Genomic DNA, 10,097 nt, shown 5'->3' with positions numbered 1-10,097 from the left:
TTTTTTCCCAGGTTAATTTCATGTCACAGTGACTCCTGGTTTTCAGTTCCTAACAGGGAATGTGATAATCAGGTGGTCAGGTCTGAAGGGATGGGAAAGTAGATGAGCATCACAGCACTCTTCAAACTAGCCAGCTGCAACAAGGTCTTTTACCATCTCATACCAACATACTCTTCATGCCAGCCCCTCTGCTGCCTTCTCCTAGCCTCAACTCCTCCAGGGCTCGAGCTTGCTCACTCGCTTGTTCTCTGCTTCTTCCTCCTCTCTCTTCCTGGGCTGCTCTCCCTTCATTGGCTCTACGCCTTAACAGAACCAGCCACAGCTGCACCTTATCTACATCAGCCAACCCACCGCCCCTGAAGCCAGCCCATAGTTGTATGTTATCAAAGTTAATTAACCCAGCTTCATTCTGCTACAAATGAGCATGACAGACCAAATCCCATCAGCTCTACATGCTAATGGCTCAGACACCTTACAGCTTTCTTTCAAGCTTTGCATATCCCCCAGGACCAAATAAAAGGGGAGGAGAAGGAAGCAGCAGCATTTCCACATCAGCTGCTATCTTTTCAGCACCAAGAAAGAAACCTGTCTGAAAGTAGTGACCTTGACTGCACCCTTTCTTCTGAGCCTGATTCTGTTTGATGTGGAGTAAGAGGAGACAGGCTAGATAGTGCCCCGTTTAAGAAAGTGCCCCTTCTGTTCAGGAACTCTGCAGGAATTTCAGACTCAATTGCATCATGCTTGCTACTTCAAAGCCTTCAGCAACTGATCACACACTTGGAAAACATCAAACTTAACTTAATCTGACATGGTTATTTGTGTAACTCAACCTGTCTGACAGCCTCCTTCCTAAGGGTTGCTACAGTTCCCTTGTACTCTGGAACATCTCTAGAGAAACATCAGGCATTCCTTCTTAACATTAGTCAGTGATAATTGCTTGTCTTCAAAGGGATTTTTGTACATTTTTGTCGGGAGTGATATAATTCAGGGGTTTGTACAGTGACTTTGTTTTATGGCTTTGTATTAGAGTTAAAGTATTCCCTATATTAAGAAGTGAACCCTTATATCTAGTCTCCATATAAATGATCTAATTGTCATGTATTTTCAGGGTTTTTTTACCCTCTTGGGTCTGGCCCATGGAATTGTTCCAGTGATGTGGATCAAAACTAGCCTGCTGCTAGCTGGGGTTTCTTCTGTAGACATTCCACTTAATGTATGAGCCATAGGAGATACAGGTTAAAGTTCCTGCTGTAATGAAAACATACCTGGGTAAATGCAGAGAGAGTTGCTTTGTACATTTAGAGGCCCTCAAGATGGCTGTACTGACCAGCTGTCAGCCCTCTGATCCAAAGCATCATGCCTGAGGCGTGGCAGAGAGGACACATGTATCATCAGGCCCCAACAGGGAGATGTGTTCCCACCTACTCTCACCTCTCCTTTGAGAATTCAGATTTCAAGGCATCCAGCTGCTACTGTAACAAGGGCTCTCACCAGCTCACCAGTGTCTGATATGAATTAAATGGTATTTTTAATTAAACATCTATCCACCTGTCGCAGCACTCTCCAAACTATCAAGCTGCAACAAGGCCTTTCACCACCTCATACCAGCATACTCTTCATACAGTCCCTCTACTGCCTTCTCCTCATCCCACCTCATCCAGGGTGTGTGTTCTGTTTCTCTTGCTTCTTCCTGGGCTGCTCTCCCTTCATTGGCTCTCAGCCCCTTAACAGAACCAGCCACAGCTGCACCCTATCTACATCGGCCAACCCGCCGCCCCTGAAGCCAGCCCACAGCTGTATATTATCAATGATAATTAAGCTAGCTTCTTTCTACTACACCCACCAACATAATTTTTTGGATTTGAGGGAAAGCAGTCATCTCTAGGGGCTGGTGGTATCTAAGTAGCAACTATGAGAACAGCAGGGAGTCCAAAGTAGTGTATTTACACATAGAGTGGCAAATAAACAATCTCTAGGCATCAGATACTGTGAACATTAAGATCATAAACATACAGTTTGGAGGTGGTGGTGGTAGAAACTCTGTGCTTGTCTCCCTATCTCATTGATATTGTGATCGGAGCTAGTCTCGCTCTATTTTACAGTGTGGCAGCTGGACTTGGGTCACCATGAGTAGGAGTCATGTGGCCAAGTGTAGGCATCTGTAGTGTAAACGTCAACATTTGTATTAGTCACACTTTGTTGTGTTCGCCAACAAAACTCAGAAAAGATTGGTAGGGCATGACTATCTCACCCACCAGCTGTCATCTAAAATCAGTCAGATATACTACATCCTACAAGTTCCTAGATAGTTACATTGGAGATGTTTAAAGTCAGTGTCACCCCAAATACAAGCAGGTGTTCTCAGAATGCCATTGAATTTTCTATAGGTTTTCCAGCAGTTATTTCTTAATCTTTGTGATGGAACTTTGAACAGATGAATTTTTTAACGAACATTGATTCTGTCATTGAGCCAAAAAAGCAATTTTTTTTCTTGTATTTGTTCTAGAATCAAGTCTCAGAAAAATTCTAGCAATTGATGGTATTGCAGGTAACCAGAATATAACAGTGTTCCTTTTAAAATACAGGCAAAATGTTAATTTTTGCAGTCTTGCGGTCTGCTCGCCAGAGCTTGGAAAGTCTCCACATACCTTGCTTGGCATGGTGGAGGAAGGGCAGGCACCACCTCTGTTACATTGCTACGGACTTGCTGACTACTGTCATGTGCAAAAAGACTCTTTTAATGGAGGTACTGGTTTTAAACCGCTACAGTCTCGTGTCTTCCAACTTCTCTGAAACTTCTACACAATTAGACAAAAACAGATTTAAAAAATCTCATCAGATCTTCCCATCTGCATTAGTGGTTGTATTCTTACATCAATTTTGCATTAATTTAAACAATTAGTATCAGGTGTAAAGCTTGGTAGAACCAGGGCCTTACTACTGGAATCCTTACATGAATAGCTAAAATATACAATAACTTGAAAAGTCATACAATTTTTTTCAAAGTCTTGGGAAAAATATATAATTCATCTTAAAGCGCTTTAAAGTCCACTTCAACCATTTAGCCTTGCTGAAGATCTTTAGACCTATTAGATATATTGCTTTAAAAAGACATTCAGGGTATGGCCTTTATAACTCTTTAATGTTAGGTGCTAATGGAAGATGATGGATTGGTGCACTAGGAGTGTGAATTCTCATTTTAGCCGTAAGGAAAGGCTGACAGCAGTGCACACTCCTCTGAAGTGTGATGACAGCATGCCTTAGTCTCATCTAACAGATCCATCCAGATTCTGAGCTCAGTTACAAATAATAATACACATTTGCATTTAAGTAGGCAGGCTGGAATATGTGTTGCTACATTTGAATTGACTATCGATGCAGAGCAAAAAAAAATGTTAGGAAAATTTTGAACTTGGGAAAATATAGAGGGTGGTCAGAAGTTGGAAGAGGTTGCTCAGAGAAGTTACACAATCTCAACACCAAGGATAATAAAATTTTTATAGTACTAACCCTGAGAAGCCCTTGAAGTTAGATCTAACTTCAAGGCTATATTTGATTTAAATGGAAGTTTGAAGCAGATGACCTCCAGAGGTCCCTTCCAATCTAAATTATTCTATGATTCTTATTTACTAGTTTCAGCTTGCCTGACTTTACATTTGATGCAATTGTTATGAAATCAATAAGTTATTTGGAATCTGTGACACTCCTCTCATTTAGAAAAGGAAGTGACTCTAAATTTCTATTTATAATTCATCTGGTGACTTCTTACCTTTAGACTTCCCAGATGAAGTTTAACTGGCTTTTGCATACAAATTACACGCTTTGTTGTAACAGTGTTAATTAATCCATGTCTACAACAATACTCTGCAGCTCCTTGCAGGCTGCCCTTTTCTTGCTTTTGGAGTTACTGTAGTAGGTACATTCTCCCAGTTGAGAGCTTTAGGAGTTCCCTTCTGATGTAATTACCTAGTCGTGGATGGTCTGCTTACACTTTGAGAAGGCACAAAAACAATGGAGTTTCTGTATCAAATGAAAGAATACTTGCTCTTCATTCTGACATTCTACCCAGTACAGAATTACTAAGGAACAGAGGTGAACAGATGCTACTCTCTTCCTTCACCATACAGTGATTACAACCAGTTGTATAAAGTTGTACTCCTTTCCCAGGGCTCTGTTTTCAATTGCACTGAGGCAAATTCAATGCAGAACATGTACATTCAGCTCCCAGAATAGTGTAGGTGAAATTCAGCAATAACAAGTAGTTGTGTAAGACTAATTTTGCATGTGAGGTCCTCAGACAACCCAGCAAGTCTGTACTGATTTTGAATTTAATAGGTGTTTAATAGAATACACCACTGCGTGTGGGAGGTCTGAATGTGTAGAACAAAAATCAACTAATATAACAGTGAATTTCAAAGCAACCTGGTTCTACAGTATGATTCACACCAGCTCAGAGGACACTTATTTGCAGATAAGTCTAATATTGTTGTAAGTATTAATGTTAATAAATTACGTCAAAGCTGAAATTATTTTAGAGGCAGATATATATCGTTCAGTTCATCATTAAGATAGATAAATGTAGATTTCTATAGGAAAATTATGTGTCTAAGTTCTTTTCATATTCCATGGAGATCTAGTCAACGGAGGCTTGAAAACAGCTGAACAGATTGTAGGACACGATTCAGTTAGTCTCCACAGGTACATGGTACCATTTGAGGTGCCTTAGGCCATTTGAGACATCAGCACAGGGATGTTAGATCTGACCCGGGATCTACAGGATATGCATGCTTTTCTGGACTTGTAGAAGACCATGTGGGGTACTCAAAGGCATCCCAAGTGACCCCAGACTAGATTAATGCAGAAGATATGAGTCTTCAGTTGATCAGAATCACTTTTTTGATCACCCTCAATTTATTTGCCTACATCCTGTGCTCTTTCTGATTCTTTGTGGTGGTCGAGATACCTTTGGGATTGGCAGATATGGCTCACGATTGATGGGACACTTTCTGGACCATTAGCTGCAGGCCAGGCAGCATGGCTTGAGGCATCTCATGTGAAGGAAAATGGTCAGGTTCTGTTGCCTGTATTCTTTTTGAGGGCAAAACCTTGGAAAAATGTGGATGATATTTGAGTAAATGCTTCAATACTAACAGATCCTTTTAATTAATAGCCTCCTTTGCTTATTTTTTCTCCCTTTGAGCCAGTTATCACCATCAAGCTGCTAGATGGATGTGGCCAAAGAAGGAGCAAGGCAGGAGGATGGAAGAGAGTTGCAACCACTGTGCTGGGTGGGTGGGACACAGCCCAGCAGTTGCCAGGAGCTGCTCTGCTGCTTCTCAGAGCCTTGGACCCTCATACCCATGGGAATGGAGACTACGGCATTCCTGAACCTGACCTGAGTAAGGGAGTTCCTCATTTTGGACATATTTCCTACACATGGGAGAAGGGTGACTTCTGGCACTGATCTTCAAAAGGTTGGGTGAAAGATGCAGAGAGGAGTGAGAAATTAGTGTTTCAGGAGAAGGGGGAAAAGCAAAAGAAAAGATGTCTGAAAGGCAGCTAAGACAGATACATGAAGATGGTCATAGCAGTCATGCAACGGTTACCCCCTTAGAGTAAGACAGCAGAGCAAGCTACTGTGGAGACAGCAGACTGATACCCTAAGATTGCTTTGCCAGCCACCTGAATTCTAGTCTCTGCTGTAGCATTTTCCCATCTTTTTTTTTTTTTTAAATGTAATTTATATCTGTGGTATTTTATGACAGGCATCAACAAAGTCACAGTCTTCTTTTCACCTCATCTGACCAAGTTTTCTTTGAGCAAAGCATTCCCTTGCCGAGGACAAGGCTTGGAAAGGGCAATAGGATGTGGTGATGCCCTGCTGTGGCTGTTAGCTGTGTGCCCTTGGTGGCCCATGCCACTCCATGGCCATGCTGCCCGGTGGCTGCACTGCTCATGCTGCTCGATTGTGAATCCTCTCAGTGGGGATCCTAGGTAGTTACTGACACCAGACAAGACATCTCAAAGGACTTAGGGGTCTCGTTGCCAAGTGGAAACATAACTTGGGTGATTAAGAATGAGCTCCATGGAGTGACATTCCTAACTGCAGTGATGGGCTGTTTACTGAAGGTGAAAAGTAAATGTAATGCATTAAAGAGACAGGGAGCATGTAAGAGGAGTTAACACTGGAAGACAGTAAAATATCCCAGAACAGCACCGGCACTGCTCACAGTCCTGAATGAAGAAAGGATGAAGACAAGCGCCTGGCAAAACAAACATACAAATTGGAACAAAATAGACAGCATCCTTCACACTCAGTCTCCCAATCTGTTTAGCCTCTAATATGTTACTTTACAAAATATCAAGACATTTTTTTTTTCCAAAAGAACCCAACAATTCATAAGTTGCTTTTTAAATTCAGCTGTAAAAAGAAGTCTGAGAGGGAGCTCTTCAGCTTTACTCAGACAGGAGAAAACTCAGACAACTCACCATTCTCACCACAGAAACACAAACAGTTCACAGTAACTAGTGAATGAGCTAAACATGCCAGTAAAACAGCGATATAAAGTAAGTTTAGGCACAGTGATTCATGGTAGTGTTATGTCTCTTTTTCTCTGTGACCCCTGCATACTTTGTTGTCATTGTGCCTTAAGGGTAAGCATCATCTTATTTTCACCTCTGCCTGCGCTGTCAAGCTCTGTATGAGAACTGGTTACCCTCAGCCTGGATTACAGTCAGTGGAAAGATATAGGCTCTTGCGGCTGTGATTCAGCAGTTTGGTGTTTTAATGTCTAATTTAAGATGAAGTCATTCCCTCCAGTAGCTATAAAAGGTGTCCAGAGTATCTGAAGTAAGAAATTAGTATCTATATTGTTGATACCTTGACTGATGCTAACACCTGCTTTGCTACTTCATAGATTTCTGTATCACATAGGATGAGTATCAACTCAGTAGTGCGTTTCGTTGCCCTTTGCTGCAGTTGTTGAGGGCTGGTCATTGTTGGCTTTTGTCATTGTTAGTCCTTGTTTGGCTTTTATTCAAATGCTGTGCCATTTGAATGGCGTGCCACTGGAAGGCTGGCTGATGAAAACTGAGGTTGCTGGGTACCAAGCATGCTGGAGCTATCGCATCAATCTGGAAGACTGTCATTTGTGCTTTCCCGCTCCCTGGTATCTCCTCCCTTGACGTAACCAGAGAACAAACCCTATCACTAACTGGTTCCCTAAACCTGCCAGAAAGGATTTTAGTGACTAGTACTAAAATACCTAGTGAATAGTCATGACAATACTTTGACAGTTTTGAGTCCCTCCTCTCTAAGGACTTAAAAGCACTTCACAATTGTGCATGGACTCAGACTCTCCAACAAGGTTGTGTGTCCTGTGGTACGAAATGAACCACCTGGTTCTATTTTCCAGATGACAATCCTAATGATCAGAAAACAACTCAAGCTCTGTCAATATTATAAGAACGTTTGTTGTTTTATTCTTTTTGGTGGGTACAAAAACCACAGTTTCTTACACAGAACAAGATTATAAATAATATCTGTAACATGAGTGACCCGTAGTCTCTTTTGATTCTACACTGCAGACTGATGATGTACTCTAAACATTTTATCATTTTGTTTCTTGTATTAGACAGATGCAAATCTGTGGAACACGGAATGATGGAACAGAATGAAGGTAACAGCAAACAAGAGGATGACCAACAACTTTTATAAAAAAAAAAGTCTCTGAATTTTATTACAGTGATGGCATTTTATATCAATTATTGCAATGAATTGTTCCCTAAGATGGTTAGAAAAAAGAATTGTGTTGTCCTCTACCGAATTTACATCAGTTAAAAAGCAAGCATGTTTCAATATTCCTCTTTTTTTCAAAGAAAATGTAAATAATTTCTTTATTTTTTCACAGGATTTACATATTTATTATTTTCTTATCACAGTTTAGTGATTCATTTCTACAGCTGAACAGCTGAGTATTCTTCCATTTATATATTGATGTTCTGGAGACACAGGTTAGCATGTTCATTGACTTCTATAGCTATTTTTCTCTCTTTGCCAAGACAAAGACCAAAATGTTGTCCTTTCTGAGCATGTTCTTCACAGTTTAATGCGCTAAATTGGCAAGTCTTATTAGTTTTAAGTCCACTCAAGTGAAATTTGTTGCTGTTAATACACCCTTCCCAGCCCCCTCCCCCCAACAAAACTAAATTATGAATTTTCCTGATATAAAATCTGAGTTTGGGTTTCCGAGCTGAGCTCATGCACACATTGTTGCTGATGATGTCTGGCGCATTTGGATGTACTTCCCTTTCTCAGCCAAATTATTAGTTCATCAATGACACTCCCATGTCGTTACAGTCTGTGCTGTGTTCCCATCAGTCACCAACACAGTTTGATTAAGGCACTCAATTATTTTTTTGGTTTTTATGGTAGGTCCGATGCAATTACAGCCAATCCTGAACTTTGTCTAATTGCAGTTCCAGTATGCACGGCCTTTGGGCAGTCAGGAGTCAACACGCGTCCGTTTTCTCCCACACTCCCTGTGATGGATAATCTGGCTTTGTTTCTTATGGCTTCAGAAAAGGTAAGCTAGGTTTGGGAAAAAAAAAAAGGAGAAAAGAGGAAAGTGTTACAATGTTTCTGTCCTTCAATAAGCCAGGACACAGAAAACACCAAAATAGTAAATTTTAGACATCTGCATTTTTTCATGTTAACATTAAATATAGTAATAGTAATCATCATAAATATAATACATAGCATTTAAGTCTACTAGGGGAAAAAACCCTAGCAATTCTAAGGGTAATTTTCATTACAATAAATCATTATTGATTTAAATATAAAATCCAAATTTGATCAAGATATTATCAGAAGAGGCAATGCCTTCCTCTAAACTGCTTCATTTATATAGTGAAATGAGAATCAAGACCTTTCATGAACCTGAAAGCACTAGCGTCTGTGAATAAAGTCATGCACAGGTGTTCATAAGATTAGACCTTCAACTGGGAATGTCAAGATAAAATATAACTACTGGAAATTGTTTATAAATTGCAATAGCTGTACCAGCTATCTTTGTGATAATTCCATGGATCACATCTAAAGAAATTACATCTTTTCACAATGCACATAGTATCAATAAATCTAAGAACTGTCATCAAATCTCTTTTCATATATAAATTTTCCTACAATTAGAAAAGATGGGAACTTTCAAAGGAAATGGGAGTTTATTAAGAGAAGATACAATTTTCTAAAGTTTTCTATATGAGGTCTAAATTTTCCACAAGAAGGTTTAAATTTTTGTTACTTCATATTCTTTATTTTCAGTTAACTCAAGCAAAAAATTTGGATTTGTTAAAAAACCACCATGAGTTATGCCATCAAACTTCAGTCATCCAGAAATCAGTCACCTAATCTAAAAGAGCTCTCTCGTGTCATGATAGAAAAAGCCAAGATGACTAGTTTAAACGATTTCCAGAAGGCTAAAATTAGGGGAGCTGTCTAAGGTCAACCAATGCAGCAAGGACACCAGGAACAACAGGCACCCAAACTATGCTATGTTGAAACAGATCTCAAAGAAAACGTCTTACAGTATTAATTAGTGGGGAAATCTGATTTCTAGTCAGCAAAAGCTATATTCTATGCAACTAACTCATGTAATTAGTGTGCAGGGATGCAATCTGAAATACCAATTGGAAAAAGAGACAGGAGGGTGGATTCACATAGGAGCAAAGGGATGACAAACATCATAAAATCATTTTATTTGCCTTATTACTGATTTCTGCATTTAGAACTTTGTCCCTCTGAGCCCGGTTGCTCCTTCTGAGGTAGCAGTGAAATCCGGAGCTGGTGTTTGATATGCTGAAGTTAATTTTATATATGAGTGTGTGTGTTACAGGGATGAGGGAGATTCCTTAAAACTCCCAAACGTTTCCACTGCTTCTGGGTGCATTTCTATGAAAACACACCAGTCTAACATTGCATCATTATCAGTAGCTCCTTCAAAAAAGAGTCCTCAAAAGTGAAGTTGCTACTGTGGCACAGCCAGAGTTTGGATATAAAAGCAACTTTCCAAACCAGCTACCCTAAAAATCTCAGCCCT

The 10,097-nt window shown here is 40.0% G+C and overlaps 1 protein-coding gene across 5 annotated transcripts in view; it reads right to left on the bottom strand.

The window, feature by feature from the left end:
- Positions 1-7,716: 7,716 nt before the first annotated feature.
- The window catches only part of GRIA4 (glutamate ionotropic receptor AMPA type subunit 4), a 275,697-nt gene continuing 273,316 nt past the window's right edge, over positions 7,717-10,097 (bottom strand). For 3 of the 5 annotated variants that reach the window (XM_080377063.1, XM_080377062.1, XM_080377065.1), the window contains one exon: positions 7,717-8,590. In XM_080377063.1, coding sequence (XP_080233189.1) covers positions 8,426-8,590 — 165 coding nt within the window. In that variant the 3' untranslated portion in view covers positions 7,717-8,425. The remainder of the gene's footprint in view (positions 8,591-10,097) is intronic. The other 2 variants (XM_080377064.1, XR_013926315.1) reach the window with 2 other exon arrangements.

The sequence above is a fragment of the Falco punctatus genome, assembly GCF_963210335.1.
Source record: "Falco punctatus genome assembly, chromosome: 2".
In the NCBI taxonomy this organism is placed as follows: domain Eukaryota; kingdom Metazoa; phylum Chordata; class Aves; order Falconiformes; family Falconidae; genus Falco; species Falco punctatus.
The sequence above is the reverse complement of the archived record's forward strand: the minus strand, read 5'-3'. Positions and strand labels throughout refer to the sequence as shown.